The sequence below is a fragment of the Pezoporus occidentalis genome, unplaced genomic scaffold (genome assembly GCF_034315485.1).
Source record: "Pezoporus occidentalis ecotype Australia unplaced genomic scaffold, CSIRO_AGI_Poc_V1 ctg66, whole genome shotgun sequence".
Classification (NCBI taxonomy): domain Eukaryota; kingdom Metazoa; phylum Chordata; class Aves; order Psittaciformes; family Psittacidae; genus Pezoporus; species Pezoporus occidentalis.
The window spans coordinates 889,152-913,297 of NW_026916009.1; the positions used below are offsets into that span (position 1 = coordinate 889,152).

The following is a 24,146-nucleotide window of genomic DNA, read 5'->3' on the forward strand; positions in this document are numbered from 1 at the left end:
TTGAAGATGAAAAGTATAGAAACAAGACCTAAGTATTAAAACTGTTTACTTCGACAGCTTTTTGAGGTTAGTAAGTTAAACAGCCCATTAGATGAGGCTGTAAGTCACAAAGTATCTAAAATTTTAAACAGACAGATTTGAGCAAAATTGCCTTCAGATGAACGCTTAACTGCCTTGATATTAATCTGAGATTTTTGGACACGACTGAAGACCATGTTTTGTTTCTAAACTGATACATTTATCTGCTTTAAGAACCATGATTTTATTAATTTCCCCCTATTCAAACAGGCACAGGTCCTTGTGAAAAGCACCTTTTTCCAAATCATAGTGTCAAATACTTGTTGACAAACAATACAAAAGACATGAGACTTTTTTCTTAAGGCAAGGTCAAGAACTGTAATTCCATCATCAGTAGCATGTATAAGGAAATAAAACATTTATGCCCAAACCAGCAATCAATACTCAGCAATGCAAATACAAGGGATGTTTATCCTAACCTCTAGGATTCTGTCTCCTGACTGCAAACGACTATCTTTTACTGCTGCACCTTTCGGCAAAATATTCTTCACAAAAATCGGACCAGGACCATGCACTGAAGAGTCTCTGGTAACCACAGTGAAACCAAGTCCTTCTGGACCTAGAAAGTCAGATAAAAAACTCCCAATATAAAATTCAACAAGAAAATGATGATCATTAAAAGTAAGTCAACAATGTCAGAGCATATTACAGGCACTCATTCAGGTTAGCTCTTAAAAAAGAAAGCAAACAAAAAGCTGTAAACACAAGTATTTTCTGCACACCTTCACAATTCTATCGATGTCAGAACACATGCCCAAATCCTCCTGCAACAGCTACAAACGCAGATACTTTTGGATACCCCACAATAATACAAAACAAGCGAGAACTTTCATTTTAAAGTGTTTACATTTTCTCTAGGTGGTTTTAGCATCAGCCTTCACATTGATGTCAAGTCTTTGAAATAAATCGGAGCAATCAGAATTGTTTATTTATGAGCATACATATAATTTATCAGGTTTTACTAAAACTTGGAGAGAAGTGGAAAACGTCACATGATTCGAATGCGAAAACTGCTGAAAACATGCTGTTAAGAAAGGAGGAAGTAGTGTTTCAAAGCTTCCATTAAGTGGAGTCGTTTGCTGCTTGGAAATAAACAACCTCAAGCATTCACAGATAAACGTGTTAACAAATAATTACGGAGTAAAAATCAATATTAGCAGGTACTGCCACAAAAATCACCCAGGAACAGCAGGGTACATAAAAATCTTTTTTATATTGAGCAGGATTGCTACCCATTGTAATAGCCTTCAGAGATATCATCTCAGTATCTCATTCCTATTATTTCTAAAAATATAAATTACTGTTACAAAATCAAAAGCATTACATCTAAAATACAGAGAATACTGAAGCAGGTTTTGTTAACACAAAGCTGAAGAGTTCAGAAGTAAAAATGAGTGATTTAAGTTAAAAAATAACAAAAAATTAAGAAATGACAGCTTGATTACATTCATTACATGTTAAAAGCATAAAGTTACAGACAGTTTTTAAAAGGGCCACTTCTGGCATCAAATTTAAGTCTCAGCCAAATCAGAGACAAAAATTAAACAGAAAATATAAATGCTAATTGGGATCTGCTTGAGCACATTTTACTACATGTGCATAAACTTGGTACTCCGTGCAAAAGAAGACATCTGCACTGAGCAGCAATTAAAGACATAAACGTACAATTCAGCCTGCTGACAGCTGATAAATACAGATGGGAAGAAAGTGCAGAAAAAAGGGAAAGACAGGTAAATCTGTAGTCAGCTCCTTGGGTAACATGAAACAGAGCAGAATGTATTTTTAAACAGATCTTTAAAAGCATGTTGTAACAGTGCCGTGGTCAATCAGCAGATATGAAGAAAAATAACACGTCATCAGCAGACAGTTCACATTTTCATTCTGTACTTATGAAAAGTCTAAGGATCTCTTAATACTGCATGTTGCTAATGAAAGACCTTCCACATCATCTGTATCAGATGTTCTAAAATCAACAGTTCTTGTGAACATGCACCCAAAATTTATCAGAAAGCTGACTGGTGAGAACTTCACTGTTAACAGACCTCTATCTTTTGGATGTTTTGGAACTTTTCAACTGCAAATAACTTGCTTATACTTCTAATGTCACTAGTTTAGTTAAATCATGTATATAATAGTTAAATCATATATATTTAGTTAAATCATATATATATATATATATATATATATATATATATATAAAATCTCACTATAGAAAACATGATACAGAATCAAGCATACCATCTCCAAAGTCTTACCTTTTTTTAGGTCAATCTTTATTTTCTTTGCATTTTTTTTATTGCCAAAGCCCATAAGTGGAGACAGGGAGGGAGAAGATGACTTTCTACCCAGACGTGGGAGGTTGGGGCTCTTAGCTTGTTGTAGTGTTGCCTGTACACCTGCCTCAAAGCTGCTTGTTCCAGAAAGATTAACTGGTTTTAGAGCAGGTTTAGGATGAACAGGAGGTGGAATCTTTGTTTTTGCAACTCCTTCTTCATTATCCAGAAAACAAAGAGGAGCAATAGCACACTTCTCATATTGTTCTCGATTATACGAAGGAAGGATTTCCAAGATGACACTTGGAAACTTCATTGCCTGACGGAAGATGTCCTGAGCCCTTTAAATGAAAGGTATGAAAATTCACATCACAAACTGGAAAATCTGGGCAGAGTTTGAAGTTATTTCTAAACTCCTTTACTTTTCAAGTAGGAAAAGAACATCTGTCAGAATTCCTGACATCAGCCAGAATAAACTAATGAACACAATTCTTCATGCGGAACATGAGGAATGGAAGTTCTGGTGGCAAAAGCACACCAAAAGACTCCTGAAGTCATAGGTTGCTACTTTTTTCAAGTGTTTGTCTGTTACATATTTTCTTGTTGGCATAAAAGCACACTGAGCACTTATGACCAATTGCTCTGGTGGATACAACTACTCTAAGCAAGCTCAAGACTCCACTTATTCCAACTACAACCTCACTGACCCTTAGATCTCTTAATCTTTTCATTTTCACCTAATGCAACTACCGGCTGATTCTACAGCAGTAAAAAAGGATGAGGGTATTGGATATATGGGATATATTTCAGAAGAAATATTGTGACTGCAAATGTTGCAATACAAAAGGATGATGGTATGGGACATATAAATATCATTAAAAAACCTGGTGCTCAAAAAGGTGCAACTATTTGTGTGGTTCCACATAAACAGATAAATAAATAAATAAATAAATAAATAAATATTACTCACATCTTCCAAGCAGTAACCTCTTACTAAGGTGGGTATATAGACTTAATAAACGCCTTTATAGGTGTGCTCAATTGCAACATCAGAAACCGTCTCAGAGCATTTAATGAAACTACTTCCCTTGAACTGGCAACGTAGTAACAATACAGACTTCAGGTTCCCATGCATTTCAAGGCATCACGACAAGTTGACCAAAGCAACTGTTCATAAAGCTTTCCCTGGATTTTGAGTAACCAATAGGTCTGGACAATCAAGACATTTTACAAACCCTGGATTCTAAAGGAATAAAGGAGGCTTCTCTCTCTCTATGCTCTCCTCTTCCACCTTTGATGAAGTGCACTGATTTTCTTCCATATTGCATAAGACAACTGAAGTACAAACAGAAGTAGTAGCTGAAGCACATTTCGAGAATGAAAAATCAAGAACTTCTGCTTAGCAGAACTAGGTCAAGAGGGGAAGTAGTGGCCACATTAATTTCTAAATAAATCATGGTGTCCTTTTGAAAACAATTTACATTTCTCCCACCTTTCTGCAGCATGTCTGTCAGTCAAAGTCAATATTTTACTGAACTCTTTGCTATAGATTTACACTCAGTTATGCAACAGGAGTTAATCTTGAATGTACTTCCAAAATAAATAGTTTTTTACACTGATACAGAAAGGAAGCCACTGGAAATGTTAACATCTTGAATACACACCTATTGCTTTCCCAGGTGAATGAAGCCACATGGTACTTCCACCTTGCAGCTATACACAGTGGAAGGAAGGGTTTGTTTCAAGAGGGTTTTTTGCAGCATGAAGATACTGAAGTCAGGGGGCAGTCCCAATGGATACTGCTGTGGGAAAGTACCATCTTGTCTACACTGAGTGTATGGGCACCAAGAGTCAGAATAATTAATTGACAGGAAGCTTCCAGAAGAAAAACCTCAAACTTGGAAAAGAAAGATAGCATGGAGAGTGCTGTAAGGAAGGTATTCTTTCAGCATCACCCTCAAGGATTATGTTTCAGATCTGTAAACACCACTGTCCCTCAGAGGTTATAGGTGACACTCTCATCTGTGGCCTACGAGTGTTTCCAAGGACAGACCTTACTCTGATAGTAGAAACCATGGCATGCTCCCAGCATAAGGATGTAAAGTCATAACTGGGTTTCTTTCACACCCCATCTTCATCCTTGCAAGTAGCCACTTGGTCATATGTTGCAAGGTAATTTAATAACTCAGTTTCAAGAGATGAATATTTTAAATATATGAAAGAGAAAATATAAGACGATCTTCAAACAAAAAATAGTGTAAATAACGCCAGACATCCTGTGGGAATGCCCTTGAGGGGCAAAATAACTGGCTGCACTTCAAAGAGAAAAAATAATGTATGGAGGAATTTACATTTCTTGAGACCCAAATGCATACTTTAAAAGAAGTAAGGGAGTCAATTAAAAGAAGTGCTAGAAACTCTGCAACACAACAGAATGTAATTGAATGGATTAACAGCAAATGAAAAAGCAGACCAAGAGTCCCAATAAATAAAACTATTATAAACATGGGAATACAGAAAGTAGGCTGCTATTACAGTTGCAGAAGCAGCAATCATCAGGAGCAATACTAGAAAGTCTCTGCTGAAAACGGAAAGAGACAGTATGTAACAGTCTCTGCTAAGTGTTAAAACAGCTTTTACAAGGGTTACGGTGAAATGTCAATTTGAAGCTAGCAAACAGATTTTCCTCTCAGAGGAGAATCTGATGATGCTTCTGGGTCAACAATCACTGGGACAATACTAATCACATCCATTACAATTACTGCATTTCTGTGACTTGGACTTCTGTCAGGTTAGTACAGGTATGTCATGCCAGATGAAAACTAAAAGACATATCCGCTGAGAGTTTCAACCTGGAAAGCTGCATTCTTAGCCATTCTCAACAGCCAAGGAAGACGGATGATGCCAGAAGGCTGTTCTGGCAAATTCAGCAGAACAATGTTACAGCACATGGGACCAGGCTAAAGCTTGTCCAAAATACTCCTCCCAGCCCCTAAACGATGTGGAGTCCTCACTGCCCACAGTTTTTCTCCTCAGATCCAACACCACTGCAACCACTCCTTGTAACTGTAACGTAAGGTGATTTAGACCAATTAGATGACATTCTGCTCTGAATCACATTTTAGTTACTTCTCTCACTCTCCCCATCACAGAGAGAGATTGTCTAACAAGACCAGCCTCTCTAAACTAGCAACCGTCTTTGTAAATATCTTTTCCAACTCCCGAAACTTTGCAACTTGGAGAAAACTGCATTTCTCATTTTGAAGGAAATACGTGATGGAGAACTGGAAAGTTCAGTGCAGTATTTTTAACTGTCCCAAAATCTAGTAACCTTATAGAAAAATATGTGGAATCCTTCACTCCAGATATATATTTCCATGGGCATAGAGTCTCTGGAGAGCTAGATACATCCTGAAGAGAACACAAAGGAGACCACAAATTTGTAAAAGAAAGATTACATACAAATTTGAAAAGAGAGGCTTTGATTCAGGCAAAATCTCACTTGAGAAGGATACAACTTCATTACAAAACTGCACAGGTGAGGCAACAAACATTTTCATATACTAACATTTATGTTCTGATAAAGTTGGTATCTCATGTTGGAACTTTCATGGGTGGAAGAGAATGGCATGTACTATACGGCAGCAGGATACGTTTACCACCAAATATGCAGAAAGCAGTAACTTAAAAAGCTGTTAAGCAGCAAAAAGCACAGCCTCAAAAACAAGGTAAATACCCACACTACGGAACTATGCTGGATTTATGAAAACCTGTTTTGCAAATATTTATCCCTAACAGTGAAATTACTTATTGGATTTTAGTCTGGAAACCTTGAACTGTTTAGAAAGTTAAGCTTCAACTCCCTTGACATCTCAATAGATTTTTGTTATATTATAAACAATCACTCAGCTGTCTAAACATATGGATTAAAAGTAAAAACAAATTACTGTTTAATTACTACAGCAAATATCTGTGAAATTTGAGAGGCTATTCTTTTGTGCGACAATGTCACATTAATTCACAGCCTATCAAAACAACCTGTTACTTCATTTGAGATAGAGAATAAATGTCAACAGATTTGTAATAAAAGTCATAAGAGGCGAGACTTCCCATTTAGCTCAACTAAGCACAGTTTGACAGTAGTAGAATTTTTAAAAAATTAAATGCTCAATAAGCTGCAGCACCAAAAAAATAAACCCAAAATAGATCTTATTTCATTTGCAAAAGCTCATAAAAAACACGCTGCAATGTTGACTCATTCTGAAAGTCTTACGAGGAAAAAAACTACAAAAAAAAATAATGGAAAGAGATAACAGAAGAATCAGAAAGTGAAGATAACTATTAAGAATTTAAAGCTATTTAAATTAAATAAGCACAATAAGTTCACTAAGACTCCAAGTAGATTCTTCTCCTCAGATTTCAAATTATTTGAAGGTTTCAGAAAGAAAATTACAAAGTCTCTGCCAGGTATCAATTTTACAGGCATTTTATCTGAAATAAATACTAATCCCTTTGCATGAATCACTTAATAAACACAGCACTGTATAAAATCCTGGCTAGTTAAAAGTATCTGCAAACTAGCACTTACTGTGCAAAGGTTTTATCTGTAAGGTCCACATGGTTAATCTTCACAATGCATTCATTTTCATGGAATAGACCATCACGCCTGGATCTGCTGTTTTCTTCAATACCGCGGATGAAGAGTCCCAGCATCCTAAAAGACAAAAAAAAAAAAGTGAAACCTATCCTTATTCTGATGATATGAATCTATAGCAACTAAAAATAGATCTTAATCTCTACCATGTATCAGATGAGACAGAGTAGACCACTATGAAGGGTTTAGCCTAGAGAAATGATTTCCAGCTTGCTCTTTATCTAAAAGGCAGGGGATTTCAAGAAACACCAAGAAAAATTGCTGGACACTAATGCTATGCTGCTTGCTAGAACTTGCGGAACCACAATCCCCTAAGTCATACTTGGATAAACAGAAGAAAACACCTAGATCTCCCTATCCAGTTAAAAATTTGAATGTAGTTTAAACAATATTTTTCTGCGACTAAGAAAAATTAAAATGCTCCAAAGAAAAGCACAAACAGATAAAAAGTAATTTTCTAACTCAACTACAGTAAACTGAACAGGCATTAGGAAAAAAAAAAAACCCAAAAACCAAGCCAAACGCTATTTCTACAAATGAAACTTTCTAGTTGCCAAAGTCCCTTGTTTTGATACATGACAAGAATACTATTTATTCCTGGAGCAGGAGAGCAGCAAAACATCAAAATCTATGCTGTTTGTTACCAGGTTACTTGCAATTTAAAAGCTGAGGTGCAGCACAGAAACTACTGATAATGTGGTAAGAAAACACGTATGGGTGGTGCAAAATTCCAGCATGGCTAACTGCTGGGAACACTAGGCTAGTTCTGTCCTACCTGGAGCATCGCTGGACTGCAGACTACAACTCAACATAGATTTATCCAAAGATACCAGCATAATGTCCAAAATACCTGACAACTACATGTTTGTGAAGACCTTTTATAATCAAGTTTTACCCACTAAATTTCCATACCACATCAGCATTGAAGGCAGATGACCTTTAGAGACCATTTTCTACTGGTTGTACTCCATAAAATATTAATGTGCAATTTCCAACATGCCAGCATTCCAACCACAAAATGGAAGTCTTGTATTTTTTTTTTCTCAGATTCATGACTATCCCTCATATTTAAGTCTATTCAACAGATTCACAGCACGCCATTAACTATTTCAAACAATGCTATTATGTTCACTGTGAACCTGATTTTAGATTTACTGCATGGAGATTTAAAAATTTATATCATATCAATGTACTTTAAATAAAAACTTTGTTCCTATTGACTATTACTTCTCCAAAACATCTAACACAATAAAAAGATTTAATCTATCACACAAAGATTCTCGTGCAATCAGTGTTACCCTTCACTCGAGGATTCAAGGTGGTAAGGGGACACAGCTCTATTGACGACAAACATTCAACTAGGGGCAATCAGCCACCGAAACCCTAATAAAATATATAATAAAACTATTACCTATAGAACTAATACTATATATACTATATACTGTAAATTCTATACTAATACTATACTAATACTATAAATACTATATATTTACTATAGAACTAATAAAAAATAATTATGTTAAGATGCAAACCAATAAAAGTAGAGAAATAAAAGAAACTAAAAATTAAGTCAGATGCTCACTAATCCTGTGGTACTTAGATACTGCATCCATATACTGCAATAGGATTGCTCACTTATCTGAAACTCGGGTGTGCAAGTGGCTTGAGTTACATGTGCTGTGGCAGCTTAAATTCATTACTCCATTACTTTTTCCCACAGACTCAATTTTAGCAGTATTTTAATACACCATTAAATTTTAATTTCTCTTTTTAATGATATCTAAGTGCAAAAGAAAGGGGAGAAATTATTTTCTTAGTTTTGTAGTTCCTACAGAACTACTGTAGTCCCGCAGAAACTAAGATTTTCTCAATTAATACAATGATTTAATGACCTCTAGAAAAAGCTTGCTCTGCAGCAGCACTGGGCTAAAGCCATCATTACCTTGTTAGAAGAGAATGCTGCAACTGAAATACCAGACCAAGTTAGTCATGGCCAGCGTGCCCCCATAAACTGTCCCTTGTGATTAACAGAAATAAAAGATGCTCTTCTGTACTTTCTCCTGTTACGATGAGTTAAAATTTATACACTAGTCTCAGGCTTGATTAAATAAGAGGGACAAGTGATTTAAGTCACTCTAGTGCTTTTACAAAGATATTAGTATGCTACTGCCAAGGGTCATTAAAATTTCAAGACAACTGTCTAAACCAGTAGTCCACCTGTCAAAAACCCCTTTGCTCCAGGGGATCCCCAAAAGCACTTGCAAATAAGGACATATTATCACACATGCAATGTAGACCAAGGAACTCCATTTTTTCTTCATGGAGATCTTTAAAAGCTGCACCTAACACACTGATGCTTCAGTACAGAACTGTATTGCAGTCACAATAATTACTGATTGTAATAGCTTGCAATTTCACCACATTTTTACCTAATGATCGTGAAGTAACAGTGTAAGCCCTACAACCTTTATGGCATACCTATAACAAAGATCTATTATTGTCTGCATTTCATGAAGGGGTAACAGACACAAGTGGCTTTCAAGACAAAGAGGTGGACTGTACAGCCAAGGACACAACTCAGACTTCCTATAGTTCCCACTGAAGACCAACTTTCTTCTTCAGACAGTGACGACACTTTTACAGGCAGCAGGTGGACGTCCATTTTCCCTTCTGGTAACGAAAACCTTGTGAATGAATTTGAGTCTACTTACAAACTCAGGTCTTTCCAAGAAAACATTTACACAAGCAGACTTTTCCAAGGCAATTTAGTCTTTCACATTCTCTGTTCTACATGAAAGTTGACAAGTAAAGAAACACTTAAGAATTAGACAATTTTTACTTTTGCAATAATTGTGTTACAGGCAGCCATTTTGCTATCAGGTAGTGTCATTTATGACTCTGGCAATTTCCCATCTCTTATTCAGGGCTGCCAGTGTCAAATTAACTCTCTGGTTAAGGCTCTGCATGTCAAATTTCAGCCTAGAATTTTTTTATATTTTAACATCTGAGTTACCTAGCTTGAAAAACAGAATGAAAATGCTGACACTGTCTTAACTACAGTGCATCAATAAGAGCATGCTGCTATAATCGGCTTTTGTGATCTCAACAGACTATGTTAAATCATTTATAATTAAAGTAATTGTATTGTGACAAAGAAAAGTTCATGGTATAGTGCACATTTTATAAATGCTATACAACCAGATCTGAAGGGTGGCTTGAAAAATATAAGGCACGACCAGACAAGAAAAGGGTTTTTTTATTTTTCTTGTCTGATATGTCACTAAGGAAGGGCCTATGCAGAGAAATTCAACTGGGGATGGGAACAAAACAATAAAAAGGAAACTAACCCCTCCCTCCACCCTGAAACACCCCCCCCCCAACTAAACTCAAACCCCACACCCACAAAACCAACCTGACACCGGAAAAAACAACTAACCCTCTAGGCCTCCATCTTTAGTATTACATTGCTCTACAGAGACTCTAGTTTACCATTCAGAGAATAAAACCAGAGGCAATTAAAACGACATACAGGAACGTACGGGCAGGTATTGTCTAATATGTAACTTAGACTAGAATATATTTTGGTGTGTCATAGATGAGTTTTCATTTGATCATTTCTTTTCCTTACGGTTAAATCATAGGTATTTTAAGAGAACTACAGCTGAAATCCTTTCTTTAATATACTTCTAAGCAATGCAGAAAATCCTTACCTTCCACTCAATGATGAAAAAAAGGGTACTACATGTATTCCTAAGGGTCCACCGTCCCCAGAAATCTCCACTGTTTTTGTCAGTTCACTAAAAAAGAGCACAGGGAAACATATCTAATATGCTTCTTCACAGAATTCTCTATGTTAAAAATAAACTTCTGATTATTTAGATAGTGAAAAGGGTAGAAAAAATATTTAACTCCAAGCTCACAAATATGTAAACATACAATGAAAGGTAAAATGGCTATCAAATTCTTTAATTTTTTAGATTAGTATTTGTGTACTTTGAAAGACACCAAGTATTAGACATTTTCCTAAGTCAACCCTTAAGTAAATTAACCAGTATATTAAAGAATAAGCTTTTAAGTCAGGAGAGACTTCATCAGTAAAAAGAAAGGATTCTTCTACATGTTCTTAATTTAAGCTCCACATGAGCTGCTTCAGACAGTTTCCCCATAGGGATACATTATAAACACAAAGATCGCACATTAAGGACATCAAGCCAGTAAGTAAATTAGTCAAATCATATTTAAATATCTTGATTTCTGCTATCAGTTGCAGAGCCTCACTAACAAAGAGCAAAACAAACTAAAATCTAAAGTGCAACTCAGCTCATTTTATCAGGAAGCTTCCTTCCTCAAACACCATTCTCAGAAACTTCTACATTGTCTGTCAGATTTTTGCTGTTTCATGGCTATGTGCCATTTCATTTCCTATTCAGTATTTTACACTGCCAGCCTTCCAGTGACCTTAACTCTATTCTGGGTGATTATAATTTGAAAAGGAAGGTACTGGAACTGGCTAAAACATAAAAAAAAGGAGAGAAATGGGTGTAAGGTCTGTATTCAAGCAGAACACTTTCCTTCTTTCTATACTTGTCTACAACCTATTTAACATCCCTCCCTTCAAATTGTACTGACCACCATCAACACTCAGTATTAGTGACCAGTGGAAAACTACTGGAGTTTTGCATTGCCATTAAAACACCCTAACAGCCTCAAGATGTAAGAAGCTCTGTGCTTGCACACCAGTCCTATAGCCTTTACAGAACACATAAAACTAAATGAAATGGCCACTTAATGGACTGCCATGAGTTAAAGACAGCCTAACTGGTGTAAGTGCAGGCTGCTGTTGAGAACAAGACTTCTGACCTTTCTCCAAAAACCATGCAACAGATCTAGAAAGCCCACATTTGCAAGATAAGATGACCAAGCTGACTCTTCTGTATCACCCCACCCTCCCCCCATATGATATTTTTTCCTAGTACAACTTCCTCTGGGATCAGCTGACTGGTCTCACTGACCCATGGGCTTATGAATGTTGGATATGATGCAAAAATCAGGACAATTACTGTAACTGATCTTAGACAAATTCTGGCATTGCTTCCTCGTAATGCAAGAATTTTTTTTTTATTTTTTGCAATGAACCTTTATCCAGCTTCATAATGATTAATCAGAAGCTACTTGCCCTAAGATACAATAATTCTTAGCTTAGTCAGCTTAATATGGAATAAGCCTATAAAATACATTTATATGATTTTTTATATGATAAGGTTTTGGAGCTTGGGGAGGTGTGTGGGTTGGTTGTTGGGAGTTTTGAGGAGGGGTTTTTTGTTTGCTTTTGTTCATTATTATTTCCAGAAGTCCAACACTGGAATGTGACCGAATTTTACGGACTTGATTTTCCATAAAATTGAAATGGACAGACCCTGAACAAGAAGCAGCTACCACTGATCCCAATGTAATAGATTTTCATGTTGTTATATTTATAATAGACACAACCAACAGGCATTTCTATTTGCTGATCCTGTTGTCTCCTGTATTTCTCCCTCTTCATAAATCAAACAGGGAAATCCTGACAAAATCTTCCTGTAAGGCTTTTTTTTGGAGACCTTTGTTTTCTAGTGAAACTGGCCAGAAAAGCTAATGAGGGCTGTTACCAAAAGCTCAAAAATGCATGCATAGGAAATCAAATCTTCCTTCAATTCCATCTTCTACTTCCTCCAATTCTCTTAAAAGACAAAAAAAAAATGTTAAAAACCTACTTTTATTGCCTTTTGAAGCTCTACAGAACTAAAACATATGAGCAAAGTAGTCAAATCCTACAGATCCAGAAAATAATCAGAAGTAGTGAATGGGCTTTCATCTGAACAGGAAAAATCTAAGTAAGTTACTGTTGTCCCCACATAACCCCATGTCACTTAAGTACTCCAGGGAAGTTGTCTTCCCAAATAACTGTAAAACAGAGCAGGGATTTTTTTCTGAGGGCTATCATGACAGACAGGTTAGCTGTCATATTAAATCAATGCACTTGCAGCTGCAAGAAGGCTCAAAGCCAAAGACAACATGTAAGTTTAGTTTTAAATCTAACATGAAATCTCCACACTAAGAAAAATAAGTTTCTTTGTGAAAACAAGTAGCCCACATGCACATTGTGTATTGGTTTTAAAAACACTGTGGCACAACCTGAAAGTCATGGATGTAAGAAAGCACCACATATCCAGAATAAGAGCACATTCTGTATACATATATAGAAGGTACTTTAGAATTATATTTTAATTTAAGAAAAATCTATGAGTCAGAATGACTTCTCATGACAAAAGTGATTCTTACATCTGAGAGAAAACTGTCCTACATAATAGCTTTAATAGATCTTTGAGGACACATAATTTTTAGAGCTATTTTCATTGTTTTGTTTAGGAACGTCAAATATCAGAGACTTGGAAAAATTTGACATCATTCACTCATGCTCTCCATCTTTCAGCAGGTTTAATCTGCCCACAAGAACAGTGAATTCCAGACATGTTACTATTCCACACACTGGTTAGTTTACACTACACTGGAGAAAGTATGCGGGAATAGGGCATGGCTGAAGGAGATCCTAAACAGGGGAAGCTTTAAGAATTCTGATTACTAAACGCCCCAGGCAAAAGGGACAGCAAAATGCTGGGACTCTTCAGTTTGAAAGAGTCAAGTTCAAAAACTGAAAGAAGAGGGTGGGAGAAAGCAGAATGACTTCCCACTGATGGTTGATAGCTACAATACTGACAACAAAGGATAACACATACAGATATATTCCTACAGCAATCAAAATAAGTGAACTTTAAAAAAGCATTTATCTCAGTGAAATTTATCAGAACTGCACGGCTCACCCAAACTAGAAACACAGCCCTCAGGCTTCTTCATATGCATGCTGGCATCTCCCTTCCCCTGGCTGCACTAGAGGTGACTCAGAGGTCTCAGCAAAGGGAGGACACCTGCCTAGCATGACCTGACTCTGGCATCCAAGAACATATTCAATATTGTACTATTGATTTTTAACCTGCAGAAGCTGTCATCATTTACTATTTAAATTCTTCGTTGCTTGATGTTTATTGATTTCTGCCAGATTCTTTACAGTCTATCACATTTGTCAGGAAGGCTTGCCATGCATATTATTAAAAATGTTGATGAGTACAGTTTAGCAAAGAGAAATGTACATATGTGCATAGTGAGCATGCACAGGAGTCCATGTGTAACATGGAAAGCAAAACTTAAAAGGAGTGCTGCACATATCCAGTGGTGAATCAGTCTGATGTTCAGATTGGCAGTGCCCTGGCTGTTGAATTCTATGGCTCCCCCTTCTGAAAACTGTACCAAGAATTAGCAGTTTGCCAGTTATGCAATGGGAAAAGGTCTGTTAGCTGAAACCTTCTGTGCACTATCCAATAATACCAAAGAACCGATCTCAACCACTGAGCACACAGATTTGGAAAGACCTCTCTCCAGAAATAGACATTTTGCAGCTCTCCAACCAGACCTAGTTTGCTAAGGCGCTCTGACCTTCCCCAATGACAAACATAAGGAGAATCTTTGTAGGATATCTCTTGGAGAGTGCAGTAGATGCAGCCTGAAGCAGATTGTTTTGCAACATACTGAAGACAGTACCTTGGGAAAAGCTGCATTCTGCATGGGTTACTGGGAAAAACTTATCATATGCATGTCACAAGAATCTACTGCCTGAGTAAACACAAATCAAGAATTTATCATTCCAATGGCATACGCTTTTGCCCTTTTAGGTTTATTCAACACTTGCACATAAGTCTTCAATTGAAGCACAACATGGCAAAGTGAAAACCTTTGCATAGATCATTGAACTCATATGTAAGAAAAGGTATAGATTATTAATGCTGCTGTTTCTGAAAAGAAAAAAATCTCTTAGCTCAGGATGTCAGCGTTTCCCTTGCAATCAGAAAAGCACAGCTGATATTGTGAATGTGCTTTGTGGTGGTGCTGACCACAGCCAAGTAAAAAGCACAGGAAATGTCACTCTGATGCAGAGTGCTCACAGATGAAGTTACGAAGCTGCACTTCCTTGCTTGTTCTTTACTTGCGCTTCCCATCCAACAAGCCAATGCTGCTGTTCCGGTGGGGAAAAGCATCCACTAACAAGGGGTGTTGACATCTGGTAGAGAGCACTGGCCTACAGGTAAAACAACGATACCAAATGGAATTTTAAAGAGGAAGCATGCATGGATTTATCCAAATAAAGAGGTTGGTGACTCTGTCCATGTGCTACTTCTGCATATAAAACAGTACAGTAGTTGACGGCACTAAAGTGTCTGTACCCATTCTTCCAGAGAAGCTTCCAGAGTAGCCAGCTCAACTCAAGCTGTCAGACAGCCCATTTCCATCTACTTCCTACCCCTTTTCCACATTTTAACTTCCCTCTTCTAAACTAGATACGCAAAGCTCTGGTGAAAATATCTTGAAAGCCCTGAAGAAGAAACGAGCTCAAGATGTTAAACAGTGTGAACACACCCAAATGATGAAAATCTGAGCAATATCTATCTAGGGATGGAGAGCACCCTACAAGGAGAGAAGAAAGCAACTGAGCATGCAGAGTCAAGGGGAAACTTTTGAGGCACAGTTAAGAAAACCACTCACCCTCTTTTAGAAGAGACAGGCACATTTCATCTGCTCCATTCTATACAAAACTGAACAAACTATCCACAAAGCTTAAATATTTGCTGTGAAACAATATAGAATGTTCCAGTTTCAGGTTTGAAGAGGTAATCAATCACCCTCTCCTAACTAAAATGCGTTAAATCTAGTAAAGATACACCGTAATCCAGATTTTTTCCCCCCACTAATATTAGTTGGTTCCCATAAGATTAACTGTCTAAAGGTTTAGAGAGAAACCAGACAGCCTGCATGCACCAGCTCTGTGTATCTTTTTTTCTTTAAATCAAGTTGTTCCAATCGTTTGCTATTAGACTAATGAAAGACACAGTAGTTAAAAAAAAATAAAATACTGAGAAGGAAAAGAAATGCTGCAGTTACACTTTAATTATGTACCTACAGTGTTTAAACCAAGGAACTGACCCTGACCTCTGTGAAAAAGAAATGGGAAGACAGCAAAATGGAACATAATGAAAACACGTAATGAATTATCTATGCATAAATTACCCTTTGAATTCCAAACAATCCACTGCTATTAAACTAAACATCCTTGTCCAAGCAGATTCATGTTTACTACTCCTTAACATTCAATTTTACAAGGAAAAGCAAGGTTTTCAAAACCAGTATTTCTATGTATAAAGTGCTAAGAGATTCAATGTTAAGGGTAGTGACAAATTTCCATCTGATTTCTGTGGAGTATCAAGATCCTGCTTTTACTTTTAAAAATCTTTCAGTCCTAGTCCAGAATATGAAGGGAAGCAAGGAAAAAATATCAAATGTTACACACTGATGGCATTAGCTAGTCTTCCCTTGCTCTCAGCATCATTTTTTCCACCAAACAAAAAAAATTCCACCTTCAGAAATCACGAGAGGGTTGTCATTAGTCCCGTCTTTATTTATTCCATTAAAAACTCTGCCAGTGACCCAATGTTGCAGTTCTCTCTTCTACCAAAGTTCAGTTCTTGAAAGGTCAAATTAAAATTTTCAGGCTCCTGAGGGATATAGTCCTGAAAAGTTTCCCAGTACTTTTACAGTGAAATGTTTTAAGAGCATCCAAGCAAAGAATTTCCTTCCTATTAGCTCTGAACAGAGGAGCTAAAACTCCTCCATGCTGTCATTCATTTAATTCACCAAATGTGCAACTAATTTTACCTGCTTAAATCAGTGAACGGATTTGCTTCAAGTGAATGGATTTGCTTCAAATGGAACAGTTTTCCTACTTGAGTGAGAAATGTAAACCAAGTCAAGTCTGAAGCCTTTAACTTCAGCTGACTAGGCTTCATAATCATAAAATATTAATCATGGTATTCTTTTTTTCTTCCTCCTTGTGAAATTGGCTGTAGTTAGAGAAGGGACACGGACCTCAGACAGGTTTGTGCTCTGATGAGAAAGCTCAGATAATTTTTTTGAATGACTAGCTACTCTTTTGCTTAAGTGCTACAGGTCATAATGATTATCAAACTCAGTGATGGGAAGGAACATATTCTAGTGAAGGCAGCAAGAGCAATAGCAGCTTCTTTCTTCCATACTAGGGAGTGGCTCAAAATTAGGCTGAAATATTAGCCTTATTAATATAATTTAACATGGCTTATTTAAATGAAGGCTTATCATGATTTGTTTTTTTTTCATGGCCCTTACATCTTTGAAATATCACAAGACAGATACCTGCACAAATCAGAATTTATTTATATAACTAATACTTCCTTTCAGAGGGAACAATGTAAATGGAGTCAAATTAGATATTAAGATGCTAGTTTTACTACTTGTGGAAAAAAAACTGTTTTATTATTTCATACTATTTTATTAATATAAACTTCTTATATTCAGTCAAATTAAGGTATCAGTAAGAAAGATAAATGGTCTCTAGGGATTCGTTTTTCTTTATAAACCTATTACTCTTTTAAAAAAATTTCAGGAAAACAGTTTAAAAAAACCCAAAACACCTCTTCACATTTAAGGAAAAAGCCATACAAAAATCAAAATAATTGCCTTAATTTAAATTCTTTGACTTTTGAAATTCCAGTGAATTTCACAGAAATACTAACTTTGCTTTACAAAGTAATGTGTTCTGAATTCCTTTTAAGGTGACTGTTTGAATAAATTGGAGTATAATACAAATGCATGATTATAATTCATAATTTTGAGGGGGAAAAAATCTTCATACTACCCATCTCAGCGCTTGCAGGCAAAATAGCATTTTCAAAAATCTCCTTAGGACACAGGAAGCACAAGCAAGGTAAAATTATTTTACTGAGACTCTACATTTAAAGAAAGACTGCTCCCTTCTCTTTTTCTTCATTTTGAGGGGTAGAGGGAGAGGTGTATATGTGTGCTTGTTTTGTTGGGCGTTTTTTCCTAATGTTTCTCCTTAATGCATTAGTCTCAATGCGGCATTGAGGTTAGAGTGGCAGATGAAGACAATTCATTTTATCCCAAAATTATTTTTTTAGATACATATTTTTATATATATATATATATATATATATATATACGCACACACATATATATATATAAACAACGCAGAAATGTTCTCAAGAATACCTTGTTCTGGCCAGTTTTCCTTTCCCTCTGCTCCCTGTCCGTTCAATACTGGTGCTCAGGCAACAATTGAGTGGACTCTGACCTATATTCTTTATCACTTTTCCTTACATGCTCCTGTGTCAAGACAGCTTGCAGAATTCTGCAAAAATCCTAAGAGATTTACAGAAATCCGTGCTTATTATCGACTGTTTTGTGACAGAAAAAGGGCCATTTCAGAAAACTGAATACCTCTGAAGAGTATCACAGCGGTCTTTTTCATTGTCAATATTTCCAAAAGCCACCAAAATCAGGTTGAAGATTAAAAGCAAATGAGCATCACAACCTTCTGAAGAATGCCAAATGCAAGCAATGACTTGTTTAACTCAATAAACAATAATATGATCTCAGAAAATTCCTAGGAGGACTTAGACGATCTAAAATACCCTAGTAAAAGCATAAAGACAACAGTAAATATGAGCATAGTATGCACAGAGCTTGATTAATCCCCATTACAAATTAACGGATCAAGAGACAAATGAGTGCATATATTTGGTGATGCATAATAATTACTTCAGGTGAAACAAGCTGTAGAAGTCTTTAGCAACATTCCATAAAGAGAAAATAAGTATTAGCAACTAAACCGACAAAGTTCTATACCTGCATGATGAACATTAATCAGGCAGTGTGTAACTTAGAGGCCTGGCAGGTGCAGAGAAATCTGGAAGAGCACTCCAATTCCTTTTCATGATGAGACCATGCTAAAAATATGTATCAGCACCAGCAGGCAAGAGAAGAAACTATGAAATGGCATATAAAGGAGGTGACAAGGAGGCCTCCAAGTGGGAAGAAAAATACAGACAGATGAGTTGAAAAGCACAACCACACCAAGACAAAAAAAGTCTCACATAAAAGAAATAATAACTCAAAGAACAAGAACAGCTAAGAAATTAACTCCCTTGCATAAAAAAAAGACTAAATTTTAACATGTTATAACAGGAAAGATGATCCTTCTACCACAATCCTGGCATGGCCCAGAAGACCACAAGGGTTACAGCCCTGCTTTTGTGAACTTCCCCACAGGCTTTGGGTATGTGACTTCATGCATCCTTCCCAGACTTCACTGAGGTAAAATGGGAATATCAACACCTGTTCTTAAATCAGTTGTTTGTGAGGATAAATGCTCAAAGATTAAGGTATGCAGATACTGTTTATTTCATTTTTTTTCACCCAAGAATGCTGAAGAAGCTGGCAGAGGAGCTTGCCAAGTCACTCTCAATAATCTATCAGCAGTCCTGGTCTAGAGGGCAGGTCCCTGAGGATTGGAGGTTGGCCAACATGATGCCTCTCTCCAAAAGAGGCAGGAAGGAATACCCTAGAAACTACTGCCTGTCAGCCTGACCTCAGTGCTGGGGAAAGTCATGGAGCAGATCATTCTAAGTGAGATCACAACGCATGTGTGGGAAAATGGGGGGATCACGTGCAGTCAGCAGGGCTTCATGGAGGGCAGGTCCTGCTTAACCAACCTGATCTCCTATTATAAGGTGACTTATCATAAGAGATGAGGGAAAGGCTGTGGATGTTGTCTGTTTGGACTTTTAGTAAAATATTTGACACTGTGCCCCACAGCATCCTCCTGGAGACACTGGTTGCTCATGCCCTGGACAGGTGTATTCTTTGCTGGGTTGGAAACTGACTGTAGGGCAGAGCCCAAAGACTGGTGGTAAATGGTGTCACATATAGTTGGCGACTGGTCACTAGTGGTGTCCCTCAGGGCTCAGTATTAAGGCCAGTGTTGTTTAATATCTTCATTGACGATCTGGATGCGTGTACCCTCAGTAAATTTGCTGATGACATCAAGGTGGTTGGAAGCATTGATCTGCTGAAGGACAGGGAGGCTCTGCAGAGAGATCTGGACAGTCTGGATCAACGGGCTGTGGCCAGTGATAGAAGGTTCAACAAGGCAAAGTGCCATTTAGAATTTTCCCTGTGATTTCAGGAGCAATAAACACCAAAGCTCATTATTAAACCTCTTGGGAAACCCAGTTTCTTCTTATTTCAGCTATGCAGCTCTCAAATTTTACTGTATTAGCTTCCAATGCAGATTATATATTTACCTCAGTTTCACTCAAAATGTAGTTTCATCAAAGTAAAAGCTATTCCTCAAACTATCAATGTAACCACTACCACCTTCAGTTTTAACAGCAATGGCCATGTCTGTTTTATTATAACTGAAGAGAGAAAAAGGATGCATTCAATCCAACTACTCTAGTGAGGCAATGCACAGGGAAATACTGCAAATATTGGCTATAGTTTTCACAGTGTATAAACATAGACATAAAATCTACTACAGGATACAGCAAAGTAATAACCTTACCACCCAAAAACAGAGGTGACATTTTAACTGAGAAAGATCATTTTAGGATTATATGGTTCAGCTGAGTTGTTATTTATTGAGATATATTACCTACAAATATCCTCTATCTTGACATTAATACTTGCAGGACTGAGTAGAAAGCAAAAACAGAGTACACAGTAGTAGCATATTTCCCCCTTAGCCTTACACTACAAACAGCATAAGAAATTCATATTCACCAACAAGGTAAAAGACTCATGCTCAAATATGTGCTTCAGTATGTGAATGGAGTGCATTTTTGGGATGGGAAAGGAACAAGGAGGAAGAGATCATGACGATGAGAACAATGCAGATTCACAGATGCAGCTGGAATGAGAAGCCTGCCTTATCATGTGTGTTGCTAAACCACACTTGAGTTAGCACCGAACAGATGAAGTTCCTACCTGACAGGGAGCCGGGCCCTCTGAGCCAACAACAGTTCTGTCAGTCCACTGGGGTTCATCTCCCCATCCTGAAATGATACCTGGGATGCACCCTGTTGAGAGATTTCAAAGTGCATTTTTAGACTATTATGTATTTATGCATATATATTTTTGAGTCAATATTTGGGAGAGAAAACAAGCCATAAGTAACATCATCTCACTGACAGTGAGGACTGAAAGACTCTTTCTGTATGCAATGTACGTGACACAGCATTTGGAGAAACAGGAGGGGATCTAAAGTCCTGCTCTTCACACCAGAGTCCCACCATGCTTCCACTGCAGAAGTTCACAGTACTGCTTCCTTACCTGTCTATCTAACCTGAATCTCACTCTTTCCCATACTAGGCCGCCTTCCTTCTGCAACAGACTCCACAGACCATCGGTAAACCCAAGCACTTTTCCCCCTCCTCTTTCTACCCCTTAGAAGCATTTATCTGGTAAAGACATTTTCACAGTTACTTCACAGAAAAAAAAAGTAACAAGTTGGCCAGACACAAAAATACGGTTCACACGGGGACCTGGCATTAATGCTAAAGCTCTTGAAAACCATTTTTTGGCTTTCTTTTTGTGATCCTTAGACTCTCAATGTTTGCATTTTTTTTTCTGGGAGAGGGAAAGAGGTACCAATGAGATAAGACCACTGTCAGGAGGTGATATATTAGCTTTAACATACTGTACTTCGTTACAACCCTTATGGCAATAATGTAAACAGAGCAAAATCCGTAACAGAGACCTTCTTTGGAGAGGTCACTTCTGTCAACTCCACAACAGGAGTATAGCTGGAAGACATAAATCTTCAGCTGTCAACACACCAAGAGAATTCAATTCAGAGCTTGATCTTAACCAGATAAAGCATAAAGTTAGTAATTATTTTTTGTTGTTGTTGCAGTGGTACAGTTTTCCAGTGTATATACTCGCCATATCAAGTTGTCTCAAGGCAGAAGGTTGCAACGTTATAAATTAATTCCAAAGAACAAAGCCAGCTAGATAGGTAAATTAATTTTCAATAGAAGCTCTACATTGTATATTAAAACTTCCAATGTCTCTCGAAAGGTGGCTCTACTCAGAAGGATGGCTTTAAAGGTTTGGTGCTTTCAGTCCTTCAAAGATCTGCAGAACTCATTTTCAGTTTATAAGAATCAAGAGAGTTGCAGGCCAGAGTGGGTTGGTTTGAGTTCTAAAAAAAAGAATCATGACCAACCTCACAAGCAAACCCTTACAATATAAGTCAAACTGGATCCCCTTTTGGTTCACACACTGCTTTTGAGCCCACAGTATTGGTATGGTTCTCTTTGTATGTTAATCGGAGCACAAGCCAACAGACTTGGCTTCCACTGCAAGCCAAATATAGCTCACTGAAAACGAACTGATGTCACTAATGGAAATGTACACTGAGTATGTGCCATCTCTTCCAATCACTTTTCACAGTGGAACCACATGTCAAGGAACAATTCTTGTTACATGAAGCATATTCCATACTAACCTCATAAATCAGGAACTCAACCTCAAGTAAAAACCTCAATCTCTTGTTCATATTTTACAGACTGATTGTCAGATTTTCAATAGCAGAAGGATTAATGACCCTGACTCCCAAAACTTGACTCAAATTCAGCTGACAGTGTAATAGATTTACAGTGACAGTATTGCAGTTTTCACTTAGGAAACAGGAATAAAAAACAAAATGGTGTGGTAAAAACAAAAGCCAATGAAGCACATGCATCTAAGAACATTGGAAGTTTTAAAATTTATTTACATAGGGATATTTTGAATTAGTCAACTTTCCTCAGTCCTGTGAAAAGCACGTTCTTCAAATGAGGACTGAAGCATAAGAGAAGGGATCCCATTAAGTAATAACCTTCTGCAAACAACTGTAAACAAAACACTTTGAATAGTCTTATATTCATTATGTGACAGCTCTTAAATTAGGTAAACGTGTGTGTAACAGTGGAATGAGTGAAGAGTACATACCAGTCACATTTTCTACTCTGTGACCATGCACAGTCTTCTCAGTTCAACAGTCAGTATGGATATATATTAGCTCCAACAATAAATATGCTGGATTCAGAATCAACTAGGTTGGAAAAGACCTTTATGATCAAGTCCAACTGTTACCCCAGGACTATGAAAGTTTCCGTCTAGAAAAAGAGACAGGGAGAGACAGAACTCACTGAAAATGGTCAAATCAACTGTTCTTATTTGAAACAAAGGGTGAGGCCTTGAGCAGGTAACACAGCAGATGGCTGCGCTGACAGCCAGGTTACTGACCAGCCCCTTGCTCTGTTTTCTCACTATCATCAACAACCTAGAACCCCTGGATTTTCATATTAAATAAAAAAACCCTGCACCAGATCTATTTTCTAACTAAGCTCTGGTTCTAGTGTTGTTTTGCGCTACATTTTAGCTAAAAAAAAATAAGTTTTTTGTTGAGGTGGTTCTGCAGCAAAAGTTTGCACATTCACCCAAGAGTGGACAATACCATCCAGTCCAGTAGAGAGCTTTAGAAATATTCATGGGCCACCAAGTGGCCCTAAAAGGCCCTTGTAGGCTCAGAGTACTATTCTTAAGACTTCTTGTAAGCTTGCAGGAAGTATAAAATTGCAAATATATCACTTCTTAGAAAAGCTATGTTGCAAAAAAATCCTCTTGTACTTGGAAAAAGAATTCTCATTGAACAATAACACACGAGGCTAATCTCAGACAAATTTACACATAGGAAGTCTACATAAACAATCGGAGAAAATCCTGAGCGCAGGGTATACTTGGAGTATAAAATAGTCAAACGATAACAATAAACTTCAAGGAAATAAATAAGATCTATTAATAGAAGAAATACACATGGAATCTATTCAAATTAGGAATGGAGCAGTCCAGTACACCCAAGGGAAAGTATCTTTATCCGAAACTTTCCTTTAATGACAAAGTTAAAAGTGAAAATATATGTCTGAAGTTCCAGTTTACAGTATTGCCTTCCCCGAGGGCATTAGCTTTTTAAAACAAAGGAAATGCATCCAAACCCTAAAGCAGAAGGTCACAGAGCAGGGTGGCAGGCTGCAGAGTTCACTCTCCCTACGTGGCCAACAGTAAACCTTCTTCCAAGAAGGTTCAGTGGGAGTTCAGATCCTACCAACATAACAAAC

At 37.2% G+C, this 24,146-nt stretch overlaps 1 protein-coding gene across 5 annotated transcripts in view; it reads right to left on the minus strand.

The window, feature by feature from the left end:
• PARD3B (par-3 family cell polarity regulator beta) overlaps positions 1–24,146 on the minus strand; it is a 426,397-nt gene that overhangs the window by 216,164 nt on the left and 186,087 nt on the right. For all 5 annotated transcript variants that reach the window (XM_062640654.1, XM_062640652.1, XM_062640653.1 and 2 more), the window contains exons 5-9: positions 20,971–21,062; positions 10,716–10,802; positions 6,940–7,065; positions 2,334–2,692; positions 498–637 (exon numbers count right to left, since the gene is read on the minus strand). In XM_062640654.1, coding sequence (XP_062496638.1) covers positions 498–637; positions 2,334–2,692; positions 6,940–7,065; positions 10,716–10,802; positions 20,971–21,062 — 804 coding nt within the window. The remainder of the gene's footprint in view (positions 1–497; positions 638–2,333; positions 2,693–6,939; positions 7,066–10,715; positions 10,803–20,970; positions 21,063–24,146) is intronic.